The following is a 26036-nucleotide window of genomic DNA, read 5'->3' on the forward strand; positions in this document are numbered from 1 at the left end:
CTGCTCTCTTTAACTGCGTGCTTTGGATGAGGCCTGCCGGAGCCCTGCTCTGTGTTCAAACTCCTCTCCAGGGACAAAAGGGTCTGGGGGGCTCAAGGGGACGAGCAGATTCTCAGAACCACAGAAGTTAGAGACACTAGGCCGTCTCTTCCTTTTACAGGTGGGGCTGGGGGTGGTAGAACTGAGGCTCAACAGACCACTCATGTGCCCAAAGCCACAGAGCCTCTCAGGGCCAGAGCCTGGCCTGGAATTCTGGTTGTCGGCCCCTAGTTCAGGACTCTTTCTGCCATGACACAGTTCACAGCCTGTACAGCTATGTCGGAGGGCTGTGTTTATCCAAGTGGATAGCAGCTGGGGTCCTGTCAGCCACTGTAGGCCACGTGTCTGCTGGGGCAGGAATAGTAAGCTTCTTAATTCCCCAGGGGAGGTGACTCATACTTATTCTGAAATCTCACCCAAATCCAAACCAATCCTGGCAATTCTTCCAGATGCCATAACTGGGCACCAAGGCCTGAAGATTGCCAGTCAGGCTCTATCGCTCCTGGCTGAGTGAACTTGGACAAGTGGCTTCACTCCCCTGAGCCTCAGTTTTCTCATCTCTAAAAGCGGGGTCACAGTGGGGCTATACGAGGGCACCACGAGGTAAGGATGTGAAGGTACTCTGGAAATGAACACTTTTCTAAGCCCTTTATATGCTTTCACTCTTTTAATTTCCACAACAATTCTATCAGGTAGGCACTAGTATTGCCCCCATTTAGCAGATGAGGAAACTGATGCACAGAGAGAATAAGTAGCTCGCCCAGGGTCATGCTGCTAGGAGGTAATCAAGAGGGCAGGATTAGCATGTGCCACCACCCCTCCAAACTCAGCCCCATTTAGTGGGTATAATTCTCCCTCCCCAGCCCCCAGGAAGGCAGTAATGGCTCAAGCAGCAGTGACGATGGGGGAGCAGGCAGTGCCTTGCTGTGCTGTTCCGGAAGGTATGGACACCAGTGCCATGCTGAAGTATTCCCAGAGATGGATTTTTCTGCTGCCTTCTGTCACCTCCCTGGCCAGAGCCCTGACTCAGACGCATGTGTGTGTGTGTGTGTGTGTGTGTGTGTGTGTGTGTGTGTGTGTGTGTGTGTGTGTGTGTGTGTCAGGAAAACCACAGGGGCTGCCCCCGCAAATGAGGGACGGGAAATCCTGGCTCGGGCCTCAGAGTTTCCCAGGGGCCAGCTCTCATCCTGGGCTCCGACTCGCTTCCCTCTCAAAGCCTAATCTCTCGGCCAGGCTGTCCAGCGACCTCAGTGCGAGGGCCCCATGGCAAAAATCAAAAACGCTTGCATTTACCGTGAGAAATGAAAACATCACCTCACAAAGCTCTCTGTCTTCCTGGTGCCCATTAGACCTCCATCTAGAATAAACTTGTCCTTTCTTCTGTCATTTTTCCTCTCTAATTCACATTATCATCAATTTACTTCTTGACACAGTCATTCCGGGCTCCTACTCGCTCTCTAATCCCTTTACAGTGGCCACAGGCGCTCCGGTTCTAATCCTAATTGACCGCGGCAGCCTTTCTTCCTGCCGCCCCGCCTGCCCGGGGCCCCAATGGGATGCTGGATCCCGGCCGCCCTGGCTGGGCCGGGCGTGGGCAGACCGCAGGCAGCTCCTGGGGAGGAGGCTTGGCGGGAAGGGAGGCTCTCCTGCAGCTTCGTTAGGTGGCATTGCCCATCCAGGTGTGGGCACGGTGTGTGAGGGTCCCACCTGTTTCCACAGCTCCCACTGATCTAGCAGAGCACAGAGGCACCTCAGAGCAGGTTTCCCCGCTGGTACCCTCCCCAAGTAGCAGAAATACTCTACTTCTCCAGCCCAGTGGGATTCTTTCAGCTAAAGCCCTGAAGACACTGGGGGAAGGGCAGGCTGGTAGATGGGAGAGGGCCTGGAACTTATTTGCAAGACTATGGCAGAGCAAGCCTGGCATCTCACTCATCTTCAGGAAAGTGGGATCACCGCATTCCGGGCCTCAAAAGAGCATCGGGTTCAGCTCCCGCTTGAATGAAGCTGCCAGTGGCCACTATCCTCATTTTACACCTGCAGCAACTGAGGCCCAGAATGGTTGATGACCTGACCTTGATTCCCCAGGTTACAGACTTGGGCAGAGCAGGGGCCATTTCTCATGTTTGTAACAGTCCAACATTGTTTAAACTTTTCTTGCGTTTGCAGAGTTTTCTGTGGTATGAGGCCTGCCTCTTTGAGTTAGAAGTCAGAACTCATTCTCCCAGTTGCCTTTGCTGCTAGGGCACAGGGGCGTCACCTGGGCCCTGCCAATTGGAATCTCTTGAGTTTGACCTCAGTTGGGAGGGGAGCAGCTTGAGGAAGTGGGCTGACAGGCTCTACCTGCTGGAGGTGGGTACAGAGGCAGGGCAGAGCTCTCAAGCACCCCAGCTGAAGCAGTAGCACAGAGCGGGCTGCTTGCGGGTACCAACAGTGGAGGTGTGTATGCTAGAGCAGCCCTGGTGTTGTTCCTGGCTATGTGTCCCATGCCTGTCTCTTTGGTCCTCCTGGAGATTCTGGGAGCCCCCAATATTCCTTAATAAATTCACTTTCTGCTTAAACCAGCCAGAGTGGAATCTGTTGTTTGCAACTGAAAGCCTGACAGATAAATACAATAACCTGGCTTTCAAAAATAGATCAGCGCTGTTCTCATGGCATACAAGGTCTGAGTATTTGGGACTCCCAGGCTTGTTAGTATGGAGAGATGAGCCTCTTTTCCTGGCTGTAGTACTGTTCAGACTGAATTGGTCAGGAAGAGTAAGAGTACCACATCACACACTGATTATGAATACAGGCTCTAGAGTCAGGGTGACGGGAGTTTGAGTTCTCATTCTGCTCCCTGCATGCTGTGTGACCTCAAGTAAGTTAATTAACCTTTCTGAGCCTCACTCTCTTCATCTGTAAAGATAATATTGATACCTTGTGCCCCCTAGGACTGTTGATAGGATAAAATGAGGTAACCCCCATGAAGGGTTTTGCCCAGTGCCTGCACAATTAGCAAGTGCTCATTTAGATGAACAGAGTTTTGATTCTTTTTCCTCTTCTCCACACTGGTTCTGGCCCCCCTCAAGTCACTGAGCACATCGCAGCCCAGATACACTTGCCTGAGGCTCTCTCACCCCCAGCCTGTGAGCTCCCTGGGACATTGTCCACAACTTTTCCACACCAGACACATAGTCCACGCGTATAATTGGGGATATGAACTGGATTTCACTCCAGCTTGAGCAGCAAAGACCTCGGATGTGGTCTAGTCCCCTCCTCCCCTTGACATCCCCTTGGGGTCCTAGCTGCCCGCACAATCAGGTGCAGCCTTCTCAGTGTGGCATTCAAGGTCCCCCACGTGTGGCCCTACTTCCTATTCCATCCCTTTGCTATGCTTGCCTGAGCAGCTACTTTCTCACTTCTCTGATTCTTGAACTCCCAGGCAAATAAGCCTATCAGATACCTCATAAACATTAGAAAAAGCAGCCATACTCCTGTGCCAGGGCTTTGTACCATGCATGGGCTCGATTTCAGCCCCCACTTGTCCCCTTGGGCAGTACACGGCCATATGTGGAGGCCCTAGGTCAACATGGCCTCATTGGGGTCATATCCCCATCACAAGGAACCCCTCCTGCAGCCTGGCCCAGGCCTCCTTTGTGCCACATCCCCTGTGGGTCTCACAGCAGCGCTGGGACCAGGGCTCTGTATGAGGCCGATTTGCAGGGAGCGGCTCCCAGGCTCAGGCCTCCTGACCCGTCCCTCCACCCCAACCCCTGCCGAAAGACTGGTTCAGGGTCAGCGTTTGCCTCCTGACACTGACAACTGGGCCAACTCAGAACCCAGGGCCTCTCAGGGGGGTGGTTAAGGAAAAGCATTAAGTAAGCGGAGACCTTACTTCATACCTAGAAGTAATTTTTACCAAAACCAAAAAAGAAGTCTGAGCAATCAGTCCACAGATTCAGCCCCTCCAGGAGGCCACAGATGGCAAGAACCCAGTCTGCTATAAAACGAAATATTCAGGCACAGGGCCTGGAGTGCTAGTTGGCATTGTTCCTTATTTCACCTGAAGTTTTGCATGCTACACCAAAATGCTTTGGGTGGCCCAAGGCTCAAACGCATGGAAGGACTGCAGCAGGAAGGGATGGTGTCTACGTCATTGTCTGTCCTAATCACCAAAGCAGGTTGGGGAAGGGGCCAAGGCTGTGACTTCATGGCCTCCTTCGCAGACCCATGCCTAGCAACTTGAGTTTGAAGACACCAGGTTCTTGCTTTTTTGATGAAGTCTATGTTTCTCAGTCCTGAAATAATTCAGCATCCAGGGAATTAACAGGTTCTTAATTAAGCAGGCCTTGTTAAGCTGTACAGATAAACCTGGATGGTCTCAGAGGCCCTTCCATGCCTGACCTTAGTGGAAATTCCTCAGCTGACTGCTGGGGAAAGATCGGTGTTGCTGCCTGCAGGCTGATTCACTGGCTCTGCCCCCAGGGTGTGTGACATCTGCGAGCCCTGAGCCCCTGCTTCATGCTCCAGAATCTTCAGCTCCAGCTGGCACTCACCAGCTGGTCTCATGTAAGTTCATTGCAACAAAACAAAGGGCTCTCCTTGGCCTTTTGAGGGCTGAGTTAGCCCTCCTTGGTCTTTGGGGTGGCCCAAATATCTTTGATGATGTACACAGATCAGGCTGGCCCCAGCCATGGACCATCTGCAGTCTGAGGCCTGGGCAGAGTCTGGGCACCAGCTGAGCTCGGAACGGCATGACTTGGCAGGCCTTCAGCCACAGGGCAACCCATTTCTAATGGAGCTGGCTCTAGTGGTGTCCATGGCAGACATCACTAATCAATATCCATGCCTCAGAGTCCTTACCAAGACAGATAGCCACTACCAATCAATCCAAGTTGGTCTCCTGGCTGCTCTTATTTAGAGATTTCTCACCAAAATATTCAATGATTCTTAAGAAATATGTTACTCTTGGGCAGGCACTTTTCCTACCTTTCTCTTTCTCCCTCAGTGGCCTTTTTAAATCTGTTCCCCTTCTGTGCCATTTTCCCTTATCCACTAAAACATCTGGGGGAGGGCTGAGGGCACAAGCAGGGCTGGAGTGGTGTTTACTGTCCTGAAGCCCCATCACAACTCCCACGTTGCAAGCATCTGGGGTGAGCTACCCACCCCACCTCAGTGACCGGACCTGAGGATATTGAGGGACCCTGGCCCAACGGGGCAGCTGATGGCCCAGGGGCCCCACAGGGCCTCCGCCAGTACTCACCGAGCAGCCCCGGGTTGGGGAACCTCCAGGAGTCGTTGTACGAGGGATATTGAGGGTGGCTGTAGGGGCTCCCGGAAAACTCACTCCCTGCATGTGGTGGGTGGGGAGAGAAACAGGAACCAAATGTCAAGTCAGGTTCGGAAAATGCCAATGGCATTTGTCTCTTTCATAAACTGCGGGTACTTTGTGTAACCAATAAAGGCAAGTCCGGTCCACCCCCTTATCAAGTGGACAGCTGTCATTGGCATTGTCTACATTTTCCCCTATAACCTTTTTCTTATTAGTGGGATTGAATACCAACCTCTCACATGAGTACCATTGGATTACCATGTGCCAGGTGTTCCCTGGGGTTATTGGCCCATTTTATAGATGGGAAGACTGATGCCCAGGGTCTCTCACAAAACAGCCTGGATTCACCCAACCCAAGTCCAAAGGCCCAACTGCTTGGTTCTCAGCAGTAGCCTAAAAAGCCACTCAACAGCCAGCTACCTATACAACTGCTGAGAACCAAGCAGTCTGGGGCTTGGGACTTGGTTCTCAGCACTGACAGAGGCCACTCCAGAACCCCAGTGTGGATGCAGTGCCACTTCCCATGTGTTTCCTGAGTGGCTCTGGACTGGGAAGCCAAAGATGACCCCAACTCTAGTCTAGACCTCTGTGCTGTGAATCCAGAGGTGACTGCTCCCCAGGCCTCAGTCCAATGGGGAAGATGAGACATAAACTCAGGCCCCCGGCACTTTGCTGAGATGAAGGGACAAGCTGAAGGGCTGGGGGAGCACAGAAGAGGGACTGGGTGGGGCCTTCTGGGCATGGGGAAAGGACCAAGAGCTGCAAGCTGCGCCAGGTGGAGAGAGCAGTGGGTGTGGGCGGGCAGAGTGGTAATTGAGGATGGTTCACTCTTGCCCAGCTGTTCGTGGAGCCATGATACTTGCATCTGGCACTTCCTTGTGCCCTCACTTCCAGCCACAGGAGAGCCTCTTTACCACTAGCCAGTGTCAGGAGAGGAGCTCAAAATCCCTGCCCTCAAACCTTGCTGCCCTGGCTCTGTAGCAGGACAGGCCCCTCCTGTCTCCTCCCTGTGGCTGGAGCTCCTGGGGTGTGGGTGCCCCAGTGTGGCAGCAGTTGTGTAGGTAGCTGGCTGTTGAGTGGCTTTTTAGGCTACTGGTTACAGAGCATGTGGGCCCCACCCTGGCAGTGGTGACAGGAGTCACACAGCCCCATGAGACCACCCTTGGCACCATCCATGCTTCCATGGATTCTTGTTAGGGATGCCAAAGGGCCGAAGGGCAGGAGCCTCTAGAAGGACAGCCAGCCAGAAGTCAGGACGTGGAGCACTGCTCTTTCTCTGGGGGCCTCGGCCCAAATGTAGGGGCCCCAGGGCTCCACCAGGTGCAGCAGGAACAATAAAGCAGGCCCGAGGGCCAGCCGCTCCCACCCACCCCCAGGCCCAGCTAGCCTCCTCCCCACTTCCACAGGCGACTGCAGTCAGGTCATGCGCACGCGCGCGCGCACGCACACACACACACACACACACGCACACACACGCACGCGCTCGCACGCACACATGCGCTCCTCCTCTGGCCTCTCTGGGGGCCACTCCCAGCCTGACAGGCTGAGCCTTCCAATTCTCTGTTTTTTATGCCTCAGTGGTCAGGGTGTCAGGTTCCAGCGTGCAAGGGAGAGCATGGTGACAGTGCTGGGCCCCAGCAGCCCAGCCTCTGCATTTCCATCAGCGCCACGGCACCTCCTCCTCCTCCTCCTCCTGGGGGGTCGGGTGGGGGAGCAGAGCCACAAGCCGCCTGGAGAAGGGGGACAGCCACCCTCTCCCCAGGGCTCTGGGCACCCACGGAGCTGCACCATCAGAGGCACTTCCTCACAGCTCTGCGCCTGGCCCGGGGCATCGGACTACACCAGCAAAGGCCGTCTCTGCATCTCCATCTAGCAGCATCGCGCCTGTCTGCTAGGCCCAGCTCCAAGGCCACCTCTTCCAGGAAGCCTCCTTGATCTCCAGCCCCCAAAAGTGCAAGTCTCGGGCCTGTTCAGCTGGAGTTAATTAATTAATTGTATCGTTGTTATCCATCCCACACCTTCCCCCCAACTCTGTCCCCAAATTGGCAAAGGGCCATAAACAGCTCCAACTCCTCGAGAGGATGTACCTGTCAGTGTTGCCCACCATCCTCGACTCCGTCCCCACCTGCCTGGCCTTCTAGAATCCCACTCAGGTACCTCTTCCTCTGGGAAGCCCCTCTCCTGCCCCTCCTGGGGCGCACCCTGTCTCCTGCTGTGCCCCACAGCGCCAGATTCGCCCTGACCTGCACGGGAGTCTCCTGTGACATGGGAGTGTCTGTCTGCAGGTCAGCGTCTGATTCTTCTCAGCACCCACGTGCCACCCACCCCCAGTGTAACACCCCGTCCACAGCAGACAGTCGGTGCTCCATGAACCGCCGGTAGCTCGCTGCCTCTACCTGTAACACGATGCTGTTGTCCACGTGGCTCTCTCCCTCACCTCCTTCCAGGCTTTGCTCCAGTGTCACCTCCGAACCATCGCATTTCCAATGGAAACTCCTTCCACTTTCCCTGCTTAACTTTTCTCCATAGAACCGATCACAATCTAACATAACTAGCTTATTGTGCTTATCTTTCTTGTTAATTCTGCTTCCTCCACGAGGATGTAAGCTCCATGGGGGCAGGGAGTTCATGCCTCTATCTCAATGTCTAGCAGGCCCTGAAAACTATTTGTTAAATGAATGAAAGAATGGGAACTCCTCCCATTCTTTCATAGATGACGGCTCTCACTACTTCCATTATTAGTACCGATAGCCAGGGGTGTATTGTGAACCTGCTGTGTGCCAGGATTCAAACCGGTTTATCCGATCCATTGCCCAGGTTCCATCCACCACGCCATCCTTCTCCTGGTGGAAGAAATGAACCCCCAGGGACCCACCCTGCCTGGTGTGTTTAGAGCACTGGCATGGCGGTACCTTTGGTGGGGCCCCTGTCCTGTGAGATGCCCTGTGAGAGTGTGCCCTCTGGGTAAGGGGAGCTTGACGGTCTCTGGGGCATGAGGCTGACCTCAGGTCTGGTCCAGCCACATGCTGGGGACTCCGGGATGGTGTCATTATCTGAAGTGCCACACAGGCAGCTGGCTGGGTTTAGGGAGTCCTCACCCATGAGATGTGGGGAGACCAGGTCGTCAATTGCCAAGAAAGCTGCCTGTCTATGGACCCGGACTAGCTCGGCCACAAAGATGGCTGGGAAGCAGCAGACCACCCAGATTCAAACCCACATGCTGCCACTGAACCCTTCAGAGCAAGGGCTCTGGAGCCAGACTGCCTGGGTCCAAATCCTGCGTCTGCCTCTTCCTAGCTCTGTGACCATCAGCAGGTTACTCAACCTCTCTGCGCCTGTTTCCTCCTCAGTAGAGTCAGGACAATTAATAGATCCCACTGCACGTGGTCACTGTAAAGACTGAATGAATGATACACAGTGTCTGGCACGCAGTGACTGCTCAGCAAATGTCAGCCACAATGACAATGACCTGACTTCGGTCACCAAGGCCTCCTTGGCATCTAGAATCTCATTTAACCCTCCCAACAGTCCTGTGACGCTCATGAGATGGATGCAACCGTCCGCATTTTATATGTGAGGAAATGGAGGCTCAGGAAGGTGTGGGGGACTTGCCCAGGCCAGGAGGCAACCCCAAGTCCAGCTTCCTGTCTCCCAGCCCAGGGCCCTCTGCCCATGTGACACTGTGACACTGCCTTCCCACCCTGGGCCTCTGTCTTCCATTTGTGTCTAAAGGCCCTTCCTATCTGCTGAGCCTGAATTTCACTTCTCAGGGGCCACAGTGCTCCCAGCAGGGAGGGAGGCCTCTCCTTGAGGCTCTGTGGGCCCCACCTGATGATGAGTTTCTTTGGGTCTGGAGGCTCCAATCTCCTGCTGCGTCTCCCCTGCTTGAATTCGCCACCATCATGACACCTGAGGCGCATTCACCTTCTTTCCTTCAAATCTTAGGACCGCAGCTTAGAAAAGAGAGTCTGGTCCAGCCAAGAGAAGGTCCAGGGAAAGCACTGGGGATGCCTTCTGGGTGGAGGGGAGCATGTGAGCCAGGATGGGTAGGAGTTTGATATGCAGAGGCAAACAGGGCATTCCGGGCACAAGCAAAGGTATGGGGTGGGATGGACAGAGTGTGACCCCCGCACACCCAGGTCTTCATGAGGCCCCAGCAGAGGCAAGCCATGGAGCAGAGTGAGGCGGAGCAGAAACGTTATGCATTTCTCCCATCAGGGCTGGGACCCGGGCAGCCTTCAGACTCAGGAGGACCAGGACCTGGAGGACGGGCTGCAGGAGGTGAGCCCGTGGTCAGGGAGACCAGCTGGGAGGCTGCGGTCACAATCCAAGCCAGAGGGAACGGGAGCCTGAGGGACAACACAGCTGCAACATCCACAGGCACGAAGCGATGCTCCTCCAGCGCAGGGATGAGATTCTCAGGCATCACATGAAAGCCCCACTTCTGGCTCATTGTTGGGAAACCCAGAGGTGAGGCCAGATGGCCCAAGACAGAGCTTGCACAATAGACGCTTCTCTTACGATTGCCCAGCACCAAGGACACCACGGGACCCTTGCCTCATTCCACTAACTGATCCATGCTTTGAGCATCTCTCAAAAATGCCAACCCTTTAAACTGGGAAACCTTTTCTTTATGCATTAAAAGAAAAGCTTCTGTGAGGCCTGACTGTGGTGCCAGCTCATGCCCAGCAGCTCATGCCCAGTAGGCAGTGAGACCTCCATCTGGGAAGCACACAGCACATGGACCCTCCTCAGAGACCGTGTCTGGAGGTGCTCCGACAGAAGCCCCAAGAACTCTCAACAACGAAACATGGGTCATGATCTTCTCCATCTTCAGCCCCCCAGGAGCGAGCAGTCCTGAGGAGAAAGCAAGACTGGACCTTCTGAGACCAGGCCTGGAACTGGCACCGTGAGCTGGGCCCCCGCACTGTGCTGGGCCACCAGAAAGTGGGGAGGGGGCGGGGAGGAGCTGCCCACAGGGTGGGTGTGGGCTTCCCGTGGCAGTGCTGAGAGGGAGCCTGCCCCCATGGTCTGCAGCCAGCCTGCCACTTATTGGCTGTGTGGCCTTGGGAAAGTAATGGAACCTCTCTGGGCAGAGTCTTGTCATCTTGAATATGGGCCTAATAAAACACCTACATCATAGGATTGGTGACAGGTAAGCGAGATAATATTATTGGAAGAACAAAACTACCTTCTCCTGTGCCAAGGAGACTGGGGAAGCTGGGGAGTGAGGGAAGACTGAATCGGTCCCTAAAAGGAATTTTAGAGTGTTATTTATTTTTATCGCTGAGTTCTTGGATATGCAAAAGGAGGCCCAGAGCTGGGTTCAGGGGTGGGGATGGTGACGGCTCACGTGCGGTGCGCGGAGGACTGAACGGCCTGAACTGAGGGAGGTTCTGCTATCAAGAAGGAGAAAGCGGGAGACAAAAGGAGACGTCCGTGCCCCATGGGGTGGGGGGAGCGAAGAACATTCAAGAAGTGGGCATCTAATTCCCATTTTAAGTCACCCACATTGGGACGTAAAGCCTGCTACACACTCAAATGCCGGTACGACTGGGCTGGTGTTTTCTCCCCACGTGGAAATCGAAGGAAGCAGCTGCGTGCCACGTTTGGGCAGCCAGTGGGGTTGAGGTGAAAGACTGTGGTCCAAGAACAGTGTGGATCACAGGGCCCAAGAATTCCGTGATGTCAGGAAGCCTGAGTCACAGGGGTGGGCGTGCGAAAGTTAACCGTCCCCCCTCCAACACCCCGTCTGAGCGCAGTTAGGAAGCAGCCAGAGGGCGTGGCACTCCATCTCATGATAACCCCATCCAAGATTTTAGAGCAGAGAACTCAGGGGCTCGGGGCCGAGGGACTTGGCTTCTCACTAGGTATCCGAGGGACTAGCAATCACTCCCCTCATACCTACCCAACTCCAACCAACTCACTCCTTCCCAGAATTAATGGGAAGTAAGATAGGCCCGTTCCCCCCACCACAAACTTATCTTACATTACACCTCGCCAACCTCTGCTGGGACTCATAGTCCCAGATTATTTGGACTGGACAAACTTGAGAGATGAGTTCCTTCAACCTCCCCTCCCCCAAGCCACACACCAGGCACAGCCAGGGCAGGACCAGAACACCGGCCTATTCCCAAGTCCCCGGGCTTCCACCATCCCAAGGAAGACATCACTGGGCTGGGCCAGCGGGGGAGAGAAAGTCCTCCCCTCCCCACCCTCCCCACCTCTGGTATGTCTGAGAATTTTCAAACACACAGCAAAGTTGAAAGAATTTTACAGTGAACACTTGTGTACCCACTACCTAATTCCACCATCAATATTTTCTTATATTTGCTTATCATCTATCTCTCCCTCCAGCCTTTCATTCATCTTATCTTTTATGTATTTCCAAGTAAATTGGAAACATCAATACATTTTCCCCTAAGTATTTCAGCATGCGTATCATTAACTGAAGTTCATTATTTGTTTAAAAGTTTTTTCTTTTGACGTAAAGTGTACACATAATGAAATGCACAGATCTTAAATGTACTATTGCTACGTTTTGACAAATGTATACACCTGTGTAGCCCAAACCTCTATGAAGATATAGAACATTATCTTCACCCCAGAGAAGGAAAGTTCTCTTCTGCTGGAGAAGGGGGTCTTTTGACCATGAGAACCCAGTTATCTGAGGATCTGACCAAGTCATTCCCCCATGAACACGGGGCTCTAAGATTAGCGCTGATATCGTTCCTTCTGTTAACTAGAAGAGGGCAGTGAGTACTTTCATCTGCATTGTCTGTTAGAGCAGGGGACAGTTAAGTCCTTTGTGCTTGGCCAACATATCAAGCACATTAAGGAAGTTATCAAGCGTGATGTCTTGGAGGGTATAACCCCGAACATCGAAGACTGGGTAACTGTGACTAAAACAAAACAAGGCGGGCTGACTAAATCTGTTGATGCCCGCTACACTGTCTTTTATCTCCTCATTAAGCAGCATCCGGAGGCTCACTGGGCATGGACTAACATTCCAGCCTTTTCTCCAGCCGCCCTCCATACGGAGCGCCGCCTAGCTTTGATCGCTCAGCGGAAGAAGGATCTGCAGCCAGGGCCCTGTGGCCCTCGTAGCAAGGTACCTGTTATTCTTAACAGGACCACTCACAAATACAGCGAGGTTGTGGACTGGCTAGTCGAAAACGGAATAACTTCTGAGAGACAATGGTTGCTGGAAGACAAAGAATCCTTTCGCAGCTTTCAAGCAAGCTCAACAGGGCAGCACTGGAGAACGCGTGAGCCGAAATGCTCCTGACGAAGTCGGCCGATGACTACCTGCTAGGCAAGCTTCCAGTCAGGGACACCACCAAGAACAAGGTGTTCCAACGTTTCCAGGTGAATCGGTACGACCCCGTCTTGGCAGCGAACATCCTAGTTCGCTGGGCCCGGTGGGAGTTCAACAAGTGCAACGCCATCTGGTTCTACAGACCTGCGACCACCAGCAAGACAAGCATCGTGGAGGCTATTGCCCGTGCTGTGCCATTTTATGGCTGTGGAAACTGGACTAATGAGAACTTTCCTTTCAGTGACTGGGTAGATAAGATGGTGATTTGGTGGGAGGAAGGAAAGATGACTAGTAAAATTGTAGAGTCTGCTAAAGCCATTTTGGGTGGGTTGGCTGTGCGGGGTTGATCAAAAATGTAAAGGTTCTGTGCAAATTGAACCAACGCCTGTACTTATTACCAGTAATACATATAAGTGTGCTGTGGTTGATGGGAACAGCACTACCTTGGAACATAAGGAACCTTTGGAGGAAAGAATGTTCCTTTTTAGGTTCACAGTAAAACTCAGGCATGATTTTGGGAAAATAAGTAAATGGGAGATAAGAGAATTTTTCCAGTGGGGCCATGACAATGCTATACCAGTTGAACCGGTGTTGGAGGTTCCTACAGGTGCTAACAAACCCCGCTTACCTGAGACCGCTATGACTAGACCAGTTGTAGTTTCGGTAGAGAGGGGATTTCCATTGCCTTGGTGAGCAGCTCCTGAAAGTTCCCCATGTCAGCTGGAAAGTGCCGATGTTCCCCCAGCTCCTCCCTCGCCCCCTGCCGCATCTGCTGAATCAGCAGCTGACACAGGGATATAAGGGCCCACCAGGAGGCAAGGGAAAACACACCAGAGGAGTCTCTTGACCTGTTCACAGTGTGCGCTCTTGACACCACTGGTCTGGCTGAAATAAAGGCGAGGTGCCCAGAGCGCAAGTTTAGCCGTCATAGAGCTGTCCTGTTGTGCGAGGAACATAAGGGGTTGGCGAAACCAGTGGCTTTGGATCAATCTAATAAGCATACGCAGGAATATCACACGTGCGTGGCTCATCACAGTTTGGACTGTTATGAATGTTATCCTTTCGACCCCACTGAGTTTGATTTGCCTGGTGATGGTGACTCGGAACAATAAATGAGTAAAACATAGATATGGCTGGCTTTCTAGATACTTCTGAAGAGTGGTACAAGCGGGCAGCAGCTACTTGGTGCAACTCAAAACCTGGACGCGCTGTCCCTGAACCAAACCAACAGCAGCCGTGGCTTCCAGCTTTGTCTGGATCTGGAGTACAACCTAAACACTCTGCAATGGGTCTTGTCCTCCCTGGCTATAAGTACCTTGGCCCTTTTAACGGCCTTGCTAAGGGCCCTCAGGTCAACAAGGCGGACGCAGCCATGTGAGTCCATGACCTACGACAAAATAATCGAGGAGGGAAAGAACCCTTATCTCACTTTTAATTCAGCAGACCAAGAGCTGATAGACTCTTTCCAAGGAGATACCTCCTTTGGTGGAAACCTTGCCCGAGGTGTCTTCCAGGCCAAGAAGCACCTGCTGACACACATGGGCCTCACAGACACACACCCCCTCCCCCCTACAGCTGCTAAATGTCCCAAGGTCGCAGACACCAGCCCTGGAGAGCCCAGTCTCCCCGTGGGAGGATGAGGAGGAGAACGTACCCCTTTGGTCCCCCGCGGATCCTCTGGAGGGGCTACCACGAGAAGCACAGGAGGCAGAAATGCGGAGATAGCTACACGAGGCACAGAAGTTTCAGATGCAGGCGGCGGCAACAGCGGCATTGGAGAGTCCTCAGGAAATTGGCATGTGATTCTCAATGGCAAGGGAATCTCGTCACCACTCGTTCCACCAGAACTTGGGTGCTCCCCTCCTATGACAACAATCTCTACAAGCAGATTAAAGGCGATGCCTCCGACATGTCCTACTTGGGCTACAGCACCCCTGGGCCTACCTCGACTTCAACAGATTCCAGTGCCACTGGAGTCCCCGAGACTGTCAGCGGCTCATCGACAACTACTGGGGCATCCGACCAAAGGCTTGTAGAATCAAAATTTTCAACATACAAGTTAAGGAGGTCATGGAGGCAGCAGGCACAAACACAATTGCCAATAACCTAATGTCAACCATCCAGATTTTTGCAGATGACACATACCAGCTGCCATATGTGATTGGAAATGCCACTGAGGGGTGCTTGCCTGCTTTTCCCGGTGATGTTTTTATGTTGCCTCAGTACTGGTACTGCACTGTGCATACGAAGAGCAGAGGGAACACATCCCCTACTCCACGCTCAGCTTTTTATTGCGTAGAATACTTTTCCAGGCAGATGCTTCGCACCGGCAATAATTTCAGTTTTCAATATGCCTTTGAAGACCTCCCTTTTCACTCTTGCTTTGCACATAATCAAAGAGTGACTCGGGCTTCCCTAGTGGCGCAGTGGTTAAGAATCTGCCTGCCAATGCAGGGGACACGGGTTCGAGCTCTGGTCTGGGAAGATCCCACATGCCACGGAGCAACTAAGCCCATGAGCCACAACTACTGAGCCTGCGCGTCTGGAGCCTGTGCTCCGCAACAAGAGAGGCCGCGATAACGAGAGGCCCGCGCACCGCGATGAAGAGTGGCCCCCGCTCGCCGCAACTGGAGAAAGCCCTTGCACAGAAACGAAGACCCAACACAGCCAAAAATTAATTAATTAATTAATTTAAAAAAAAAAAAAAAAAGAGTGACTCATCTCTCCAACCCCCTTGTCGACCAGTACCTATATGGGTTCTACCAAACTTCAGAAGATGGCACAATTCAAACCACAAAAATTAAGAAGAGTAACTATGGGCAAAAATACACCAACTATGAGCCGGGCCCGTGGCAATGCATGCAGGGGTTCTCAACCAATAAAGAAAACAACCAACCTAACATGTCTGCAGAGGACCAAGCAGTGGAGAATTGGTTGGCAAATGCAAAGAGCTTTTGAAGGCCCAGACCAAATGGCAGGAGCAATTGGAACGACAATGCAGGGAAGGTGGTGTGGATAACAGCTTGATAATGCAGACCACCAACAAAGCACCTACCCCACATTTCAGCAAAGAAGATGAGACTGAAACAACAAATATCTATGCAGCTACTTCTGGCAGAAAAATTCCATCGAGTCAAAACACCCCCAGCAATAAACCACAAAAGGAAGTGCCCTTATATATGGGTGTACAGCCTGGTCAGGTATGTATGGATAAAGACATCTATCTCCAGGGCCCTATTTGGGCAAAAATTCCTGACACTGATGGCAATTTTCAGCCTCATCCTAACATGGGAGGCTTTGGGTGCAAACATCCACCTCCGATGATTCTGCAGAAAAATACTCCAGTCCCTGCAGAACCTCCTGCGGCCTTCACTGAAACGCCTATTAAGTCTTTATTAGTCAGTATTCCACTGGTCAGGTAACAGTGGAAATTGATTGGGAGCGAAAATAAGAATCCAGCAAACGCTGGAATCCAGAGATCCAATTCACAAATAATTACACCCCAACTGATTGGGCAGAGTTTTCTCCTAATGAAAAGGGAGAATACAATTATTTTCCTCGCTTTATTGGGTCAAGATACCTTATTAAGAACCTGTAACCCTGATCCCTCTATAAACCGTGTAATTCCTGAACCAAATATAAGTGTGTGTGTATTATTTTCGTCTTTTGATGTTTCCCTCTTATCTGGTTCATTCATTCATGGTCACGGCGGTGGCGGGGGAAGGGGTGGGGCGCGGAATGGTGGCTGGTACAACCGGAAATCAAGATTGCATCAGACGGAAGTGATGCAACTGGCAGCACATCACTGGACCGGAAACACGTCATCAGAAGGCAACTGGGCGGGGCTAGGGTTAGGGTTAACCTCCCCAATGGGATGTGCCAGGGCCGCCCGATCGCTGAAAGGCCCCTGAGTGGCAAATGGAAAGCCCTTCCAAAGCTACTAAACAGAATCAAGCTGAGGAATAGATGTTCTCTCCTCAAAGGCCCAAAAAGAAAGCAGAGGCTTAAGAAATTTAGGATAAATGGTGAATTTTCCCAAAACAGCACCATCTTTCAAACATAGAAGAGCTGGCTGTAGAAAAACAGTAACTATTGTAAAAAACAATAGCTAGGTAACTAGAAAGGAGTGATTGAAATTAAAAGTTTAAAGGGGGCCACAAGAAAAGGCACTGAATGCAGCTGTCCTGGAGATTCCAGGGCCAGGAAAATCGTCAGAATCAGAGATGTTTTAGTTTCCCCTTTGCTAAAAGCTCAGGGATGGCAAGAAAGTCAAAAATTCTCACTCTCACTAAAATTCTCAGAAGTGACAGGTAAAGGGCTCAGTGTAGCTCTTAATTAACCCAAAACGACACCTGCCAGATGATGGGGATTTGCAGAGCGCGCTGGGGGCCGACCCCATCTGCAGATGGTGGGCTCCCACCTCTGCTCAAGACCTTGGCCAGCTGTAATTAACATACAGAAAGTCTTTCAAAGTGACTTCGCAGCCAAGTTCTATTTCTGAAGGATTCAACTGGCTTTGAGAGAAAATCTCTGCAGAGGAAGAGGAGGAAGAGGAATGATTTGAAAAGGACCGTGAGACTTCTGCAGTCCTTCCCTGTGGTTTTGTAGAACTGCATGACGCCCCGTGGCTCAGGGTCAGCGGTACCTGGGCATATACAACACTGTCTATGGCCAGAGTGATCCTGACCAGAGCACCCAACACAGGCACAGCCAGCCTTTCAAATATATTACATATTATTTATATTATCACATTATATAATATACCACATACGTTATTATAATATACACGTATATATACACTGGATATATACATACACATATATGTGTGTACATACAATATATATAATGCACGTATCCACAGATATCCATATGCACATGCACACACATGCAGGATTCTGGGGCTCTGTCAAGCCTCTCTGAGTGACCTTGATCAAGTCTTTTCTTCTCACCAAGACTCAGTTTTCTCATCTGTAAAGGCGGTGTGTACGGGAGAGATTGAAATAACTGACCTCAAAGGGCTTTCATGGCTCAGATCCCCCCTTTCCTATCTTCCCTGCACCCACCCCCAATCTGGCCCCCTTGAAGGCCAAGGTTCCTCAACTGTCTTCTCTCCAGAGCAAGACCTTCCTGGGCTCCCAACGGAGAAAGGAAAACCCAAGCAAACTCGGTAAAGGTCAGCCCTGTCAGCCCGGACAGCCCAGCACACAGAGCATCGATCTGTTCCTGGGAAAAACCTCTTCTCCCACCAGCTAGGCCAGCCATGAAGCCCTTCAGAAAAACAGAGAGAGGAGAAAAACCAAGGGAGAGGGTGAGAGTGAGGGGGAGAATGCAGAATGTCTCATTTCTGCTTCTCTGGAGCGCCGTGGACTTTGCAGTTAGGTGGTGGTGCTGGCAGGGGCACAGCGAGACGGAGCTGAAGACCGGGGTTGAGTCGTGGCTCTTCCACCATGAGGCAGTGGAGTGACCATTCTGAGCCTTGACTTGGTCCCCAGTAGAGAGGAGGCTGCTGTGCCCTCAGCCCGCTTCCTGTTGTCTGCAACTCCAAAGCCCCGAATGCAGGGCCCCTTCAGGGAACTTAGGGGAAACAAGGCCACAGTCACATTACAGCGCCTCCAACACAGACCACAGGACGTGCACAGACCCCACCTGCTGGCCACCCATCAGAGGCAAGATTGGGGCCCCCGAGCCACATGGGGCCAACAGAAACATATTGCTGGTCCGCTCAGTGTTGTTTGGTTTTTTTTTGTTTGTTTATTCCCCACACTGTGCATTTCTTCCCTGGCTGCCTACTGTTTTAAAGGGGCAAGTGTGTCATCAGCTACAGAACAAGCAATATACAATTGTCTTGTTCCCAATGCTGATTTCCCCTCTTTCTGTGACGTGCCTGGCCCCTGTAGGTATTTCAGTGTGAGACCCATGGCTATGCTATGACTCACATTGAGCACTTCTGGTTCAATTTTAATCTGTTCTCTTGGTGTGGTATTATTCCAAAATTCTGTCTCAGTGCTCTCATTTAAGCAAACAATGCACAAGACAACGTAATGTCTCACTAGGGTGCAAGACAACACCTAATTTGTGAGTATGTGTGTGGAACTGGGGAGTTCCTGGTTTCTAGCGTGCCCTTACCTGGGAGTGCCCACAGGCAACACATGTGTGAGGACCAGGCCTGCAAGGTAATGCCCAGAAGCCTCATAGTGGCATTCAAGGCCCTGCAGGGTCTGTCCCAATGAGCTTCCCAGCCATACCTCCCACTGCCCCATTGCTCTTCATCTGAAATGCCACCTTCCTCTCCCTCCTCATGTCCAATCCCTCACCTTGTCAAAACCCAGCTCAAATACCACCTCCTCCAGGAAGCCTTTCTGGATTGATCGTCCTCACTTTTCCGTGAGCCCCCAACCCTGGGTCGATCCCTGGCTATGGCCCAGAGCACTTCCTGCCCAGACTCAGGCTGGTTGTGACCCTATCTTGCTTCCCCTGTTGGTAAGTCTGTGGCTTCTCCTTGAGGGCAGGAGCCAGGACTGATCATGTGTGACTGACAGATCCCAGTGGCCCCGGCTGCCCCCCAGAGCCTGGCTCCACCCATAGTACAAATGCTGGCTGAGTGAGCACTGCGTGTGTCCGACAGCTGTTCCTTGAGCCAGGTGCTTTCAACGTCAGATAGAAACAGATCGTGAAATTATGCTACAGAGCATTAGTGAAACACTGGTCCTTGCTCTTTGATAGAGGCATGAAGCATGAGGCAGAAAGACAGACAAAGGCAACAAAACACACAGAAAAGAGAGGTGGGCTATGTCTGCTGCAGGGGCCAGGGTGCAGGTCCCGCAGGTGGAAAGGGACACTGGATGGGTGCCATCCTGAAGGGCTAGGACCCCCATCAGGCCTCTCTGGGCCTCCCTGCCACATAATGACAGCACCAAGGTTGGCTCACTCCAAAAGAAGAAAGAAGTTTAAAAAAACGAAAGAGCAAAAACTCTTTCGTCTGATAGTTACAGCTCAGAAACCAGGACCAAACTGCATTCCAAGGGGCCGAAGCTGGGTTGGAAAACTGGGCAGGTTTTTTTCCTGAGAACTCATTTGGCCTTCAGAAGATGCTGGGTCTGGAAACCTGAAGACTTTCTCTGAGTGACCAGGAGGTGGCCAAAAGCCCCCATTCCAAGCCTAAACTGCCAGACTCCAGGTTCTACAGGATTCTGTGGGAATAACACTGAATTGCATTCCCGAGAAAATCCAGCTCACACATTTGTGATGGATGTCTAATAAATTCACAAGAATTCTGTTTATCCATTCAATTCCAGCATTCACAGTAGGCTCTATTCAGAGCTCTCTGCTTAGGTCCCCCTTCCCCCCACTCGGGATGGTGCACAGGCCCCGTATTCAGGCCCACCCTGCATCTAAGAGGACTTCCTTAGACCCAGAACTAGGCATTTAGGCACCAGCAAATGGTGAGGAGGACTTAGAAGCAGAGCAGAAGTTATCATTTATTCTGGCTGGGGTATCCAGGAAGGCTTCTTGTAAGAAGTGACTGTGATATGGGCTTTGAAGGACCTTGAAGCACCATCATTTAGTGGGTTACTGAAATCTGTTCCTATGCACCTCCCACCAGCCCCGGCTGCATTCTGAAGATCAAAGTGCACTGCCACTGTCCCCATGGAAGGGAGCCTGGGGGCAAGGAGGCAGTTCCGCAGGACACAATGTGTCCTGGTGTGGAATGGGCCACAGAGGCCTGACTCTTATCTCTTTCAGCTCCGTCGAGGCAACTGCCGATGAGGCACATTGACCGATAAACCCTGAAACCCTTGGACAGCTCTGAACCACATCATGACTTTTGTAAATTATGGTAAAAAGGTGGGCACTGATATTCTGCACAGGTAGTGAGAGCAGCCGTGGCTGCCACTCTGTGTTGATAACTGAGGCGATGGGGAAGCCCATGGGCTTGGAGCCAGTCAGTCTCTGTCAAAACCCCTCGGCCACTCAGCTGAGTGGCCTTGGAGGAGTCACTTTACTTCTCTGAACCTGAGGTCATTTGCAATGTGGCATTGCAGCATTCACAGGACTAAACTGTATCAACGCATTTCAAAGTCTTCTGTGAATCAAAAAGTGTTCTACAGACGTGAGGGGCTATTTGATGCTTAACCCAGGCCTTGGCACATAACACACACTCTGTGTGACAGTTGAAAAAATGGATGCACTGGGACTTGTTTTTAATGAAAATTATATTTCCAGATGATTTTCTCATATTTCAACAAGTGCTCCAAATTCTTGATTGTAGGGGAAGCCTTGAACTAGGAGTCAGGGTCCCAATCTTGTTCTGCCTCTACCACTGTGCGACCTTGGATATATGCCTTGGACGTTCACTTAGCCTCAGTTTTCCCAAGTGAACCATGGCAGGTGGGAAGTAGACAAGATTGGTTTCCAATCTCTCTGCACTAAGGAACACTTTTTCTCCTGGACTCCTGCTCAATCGCCCTTGTGCTTGCTTAAATGATGAGTCCAACCCCATGCCCTTTGAAAGTGTTCTTTGAAGTCTTTTTGTGGGCAAATAGACAATTTCCACCAGGCCGCCTATAAAGCTGAACAAGCCCCCAGCCCCAGTTACCAGCTCCCAGACTCAAAAAATGGCCCCAGCCGCCTGCAACTCAGAGGCCCTCTCACCTCCCGGCACATTCCCGGAGCCTCCTGGGATGCCTTCTCTCAGCTCACGTCAGCCCAAAGCTGAGTTACTTTCCCGTGGCCGAGACCTTGGCCTGTCCCTCAGAGCAGCCAGGGGTCCTCCTCTGAAGAATCGCCTCCCCCCTGGCTGGGCCTGGCTCGGCACGGAGGCCTGAGCGTCCTGCCGCTGACTAATGAGAGGGAGGTGACGGTGTCATACCTCGCTGGGAAGTCGCAGTGCTAGTGCCGACCCGCGCCGCCTGCCATCAAATTTTAATGTTGCTGCTGACAGATTTACGGAATGCCTCACCAAGTGTTTGCGAGGAGACCAGCCAAGATTTACCTCCACAATTACTACCACGATGTGCAGGCTTTGCTGTGTGCCGGGAACTTGCAGCAGAGCGGCCCGGAGCCACAGTGCACCCCGAGGATCGCACTCAATTCCACACACCTTTCCCGCCCCCAGAGCCAAGGGTCCGGGGCCGGAGGCAGAGATGAATCAGACTCGGTCCCTGCCCACCAAGAGAGCTCGCGGTCCGCGGGAGGGGGCAGCACACACATCAATTACTCAGGTCCTGGGTGGCTGGGGACCAGCACACAGATACAGGGAGAGAGGCGGGCTGGGCTGAAGAGGGGAAGGGGGTTATTTCTCTATCAGGGTCAGGGTCAAGGACGGAGCCAAAGATGGGGCTCCGCGGGGCCATCCAGCTGCTTCAGCTCTCCTGGTCACTCCTCTGCCTGGAAGGGCTCCGGGGCTCTCCATCCCTCCCCACTGCTGGGCTCAGGGTGTCGGCACCCCTCTCCATCAGTAGCTGTGCCCGCCATTCAATCCTTGGGGTGCCCTCTCCCGAGGCTGATGGAGTGGATGTAGCCTCCCAGCTCCTCACCCTTCCTCACCGTGTCAACGAATCCCTTGCTCTTTAAGTTGTAGGGCTCTCCCTGAGCAGAGATGCGCCAGAGGGCAGGAGTAACGTGCAGTGATCCAGGCCCGTGTTCTCAAACCTTGCTACCTGTTAGAATCATCTGGGGAGCTTTAGGAAATCCAGATGGCCAGGCCACACCCCAAACCAGTTAAATCAGAATCTCTGGGGTGGGGCCAGGTGTCAGTATTGGTCTGAACTCCTGAGGTGATTCCACGTGCAGTGACTTCGAGAAGTAGTGGACAGGCACTTGCTACTCAGAGTGTAGCAGCATCAACGGGGAGTTTGTTAGAACTGCAGCGTCCTGGGCCCCAGTCTAGTTTTAATGAACCAAATCTGCTCTGGAAGATGATCCCTAGGTGGTTTGTGTGCAGTAAAGTTTGAGAAGCACTGACCCACGTTAAAGAGTTTCCCAGCATCCTCAGAGGCACACTGTGTCTAGTCCCCAGGCCCTCTGAAACCAGCCCCCTAAGAAGGCTGGCCTCTAAGAAGGTTAACCTCCCACAGCTGACCGCAAAGAGGGGCCGCTGGTGTGGGTGGACCGGCAGGTGGCTGGGCACCTGCCACAGGTACTCGGCAAGTTTGATGAGGCACTTGTTCTGTGGAGGGAGCTGGATCAGGACACCCCTCAGGCCAATTCTCACAACTGTCAAGGCTGGACCGGAGGCAGGAGCCCCAGTGAGGTCCCGTCTCTACCACAAACTCACTGGAGCAAGGGTCTTCCCCAGTCCAGGCCTCAGTTTCCCCATGGGTGAGAAAATCAGCCCTGAAGTTTGCTGTGCCAGTGGAGTCCTCTTCTTTCTTAAATTCAACTGACACTTTCATCCATGTTCTCTGTGACCCGCCCACAGACCTGGCTGAGATGAAGCTTTGTGGGGAGGGACCTGGGAGAGGGGAGGGGAGATGTGTTTGGGGGCCAAGGAACGAAGAGTGAAGAAGCTTCCTAAGGGAATAAATGCAGGGCGAGGTGGGGGAGCCCCCAGGCGTGCCGGGGAGACCTGGTGTGTGTCTACCTTGATGCCAGGCACACAGCAGACGGTCAATGCTTCATCCGCCTATTCATTCAGCAGATGTTGGCTGAGTGCCTACTGGATACCAGGCACTGCTCTGGACACTGAGAATATAGCCGTGAACAAAACAAATGTCCCTGTCCTCGGAGAGCTTATATTCTAGTGGTACAAACAGATAATAAATAGGAAAAAGCAAAGCATAGAGTGTGTGTTAAGGAGAAAACATAAGGAGGTGAGAGGGTGGCTGGGGATGGCTTCACCAAAAAGGTGACCTTCGAATAAAGAGGCAAAGGAAGTGAGAGTCACCACGTGAATATCTATGGGAAGAGCACTCTGAGCAGAAGGAACGGCAAGTGGTGCAAAGGCCCTGAGGCAGGAGAATGGGTGGTGTGTTGGAGGATCGGTGAGGAGATCTGTGAGGCTGGAGGGGAAAAGTTGGGGGGGAGGCAGGCAGAAGGTGAGGTCAAGGAAGGAAGTGGGAAGGGGAAGATCAGGTAAGGACTTTGGCCTCTACTCTGAGTGAGCAAAAGAGGGACATGACCCAACTCAGATTGTAACAAGCTCACTCTGGCTGCTATGGTGAGAACGGACTCAAGGGGGCACGGGTGGCACTGGGGAGACCAGTAAGGAGGATTCTGCATATATTTACTGAAAGACTGACCTACCCACAGAGTGGGCACCTCCGGCCATTTGGAGCTTAATGCTATGGGGCTGGGAAGGGCCAGGCTGTGTGGCCATGCAAGTAGGTGGTCAGCTGGCCAAAGCCAAGGACACTCATAGGGTGAGGCCAGATATGGACGGCTGGGTAGAGGGGAGCACCTTGGATTCCAGTCCTGGCTCGGCATGGCCCTGGGCCAGCGCCCTCCTCTCACTGAGCCTATAACAAAAGTGATAACCAAGGGCACCCACGGGTTTGTGGTGAGGATTCTGTGAGAGTGTGGATGTACCAACTGCGGGTAAACTGAGGAGGGGTGTGGCGGCGGGGCCGTCCTGCTTGTCCTGCCCACACCAGGAATGCCACAGGCAGGAGGGCGATGTGTCCCGATTCTCCACTAGGGGGAGCCTGGGCAATTCCTCCTCCAGCAGAAATGAAGTTTGCAAGCGTTCATCCTGTCTCATCCGGGGAATTGCGGAAGTGCCCGGGTCCCTGGATGAGAATGTCCTGAGCTGTCCTCCTAGCCTGGGATTCTGTGTCTGGGGAGCTAGTCCTCTCCAAGACATGTGCTGAACAGCCCAGCAGCAGCTACTGAGAGGTCGCTACCTGGAGACCTAAAGTTCCATCAGGCTCACACCGTAGCCCCCAAATAACAAACCAAAGAGTAGGTGGAAAGGAAAAGCCACCCATGGCTGAAGTCTTTGGCCTGAGGTAAGCAGGATGGATGGCTTTTAGTTCACCCCTGCACGTGTTTGTGTGTTCACTTCCTCTCTTGGTCCACACATTATTAAATGTGGCTTCTCAAACCTTCACTGAGTGTCTGCCCTGTGCCAGGGTCTGTACTGGGTGGTGCTGTGATGCAGCAGACACTCAGGCTCGTAAGCCTCCTTTGCCCCCCAGACAGCCAGCAGCCAGCTGGGGTTTTGAGTTTCTTAGGGTCTCTCTCACCTCTCCATTTATCTGAAGGCTAAAGAGTTCCAATAAGATTCCCTTAAAACAGACAAAGGGGAAGGACAGCCCTGTAGGGATGAGTAGGTTGTTCACTGCACAAGAGCAACCAGCTAATTGGGCATGTGAGGACTGAAATCCAGCCCCCTCTCCACTTGCCATACCCTGAATCTTGGAGTGGGGCTGCATCCACCCACCGGGAGGAAGGAGCAAGGTCCTGAGAAACAGCCTGGGGGAAACTACAAGATAAGTTCTGTGGCTTCCCCTCTCTCTCTCCTGCTGTAGCTTCTTCACTCTGCTGTCACAGGTCAGGAGGAGAACACAAAGGTGGATACAGTGGATCCCAAAGACTGTCAAACCTGGGCCACCTGGGTTCTCTTCGTTCAGCCCACAGTTATTTAGTACTAAGAATGTGCCAAGCACTGTTAAGAGGCACAGGTTGCCTGCAAGGCGGTGTCATCACGCCTTTCACTGTCGAGGCAGAAGCATGATCTGGCTTTCAGGGTCCTGCCTTTTCTCTTGTTAAAAGGGCTCTGAGCAATCAAGACTGGACTCTACCCTGGCCCTGCCACTTGGGCAAGTTACTCTGTGTGAGCTGAGGCCTCAGCCTCCTCCGCTGGCAGGGAAATGGGGTACCATCAACACCAACCTGGTGAGGTTACTGTGAAGGGCAAGCAGGCTGGGAAATGACCAGCCCACAGACGTTCTCACTAGATGTCAGCTACTTCTAGAAAGCAGGGCCTTCTTCTCTTATGCTCACGACAGCCCTTGGAGGAAGACCATAAAGATGTCTCCAACATAAAAATGCTGAGTGGGGAATGTGACTGGAGGCAGGACTGAGGCCACGGGTGCCGAGTCCTGGGCCAGGGCGTCCAAGACACCCCACACACCTTCTCAGCCTCCCCCAAATCTCCCTCCCAGCTGGAGGAATTCCACGCATAGATTTGGACAGAGATGTTCCAGGCACGCGAAGGCTGAGAGGGATGTGTTAAGTCAGGCCTGGGAGACAAAGAAGGGAGAGCGAGGCAGGACTTGGACTTGCTGCTTACAGGTGTGCAGGTGGGAGAAAGTGCCCCAGGGGTCCCCACGGGGCCACTACGCAGAACCCACCCACTGAGAGGCTCCCTGGGCCCCGGGTCAGGGGGCCCCACTCCACCCTCACGCTGCCCCCGCGGCTCCATCCAGT

At 52.6% G+C, this 26036-nt stretch overlaps 1 protein-coding gene across 1 annotated transcript in view; it reads right to left on the minus strand.

The window, feature by feature from the left end:
- Window positions 1-26036, minus strand: part of PAX5 (paired box 5) — a 177529-nt gene that overhangs the window by 1498 nt on the left and 149995 nt on the right. Inside the window, exon 9 of the mRNA XM_036855868.1 lies at window positions 5282-5368. Within this exon, the coding sequence (XP_036711763.1) occupies window positions 5282-5368 (87 nt within the window). The remainder of the gene's footprint in view (window positions 1-5281; window positions 5369-26036) is intronic.

Source organism: Balaenoptera musculus, chromosome 6 (assembly GCF_009873245.2).
Source record: "Balaenoptera musculus isolate JJ_BM4_2016_0621 chromosome 6, mBalMus1.pri.v3, whole genome shotgun sequence".
Classification (NCBI taxonomy): Eukaryota; Metazoa; Chordata; class Mammalia; order Artiodactyla; family Balaenopteridae; genus Balaenoptera; species Balaenoptera musculus.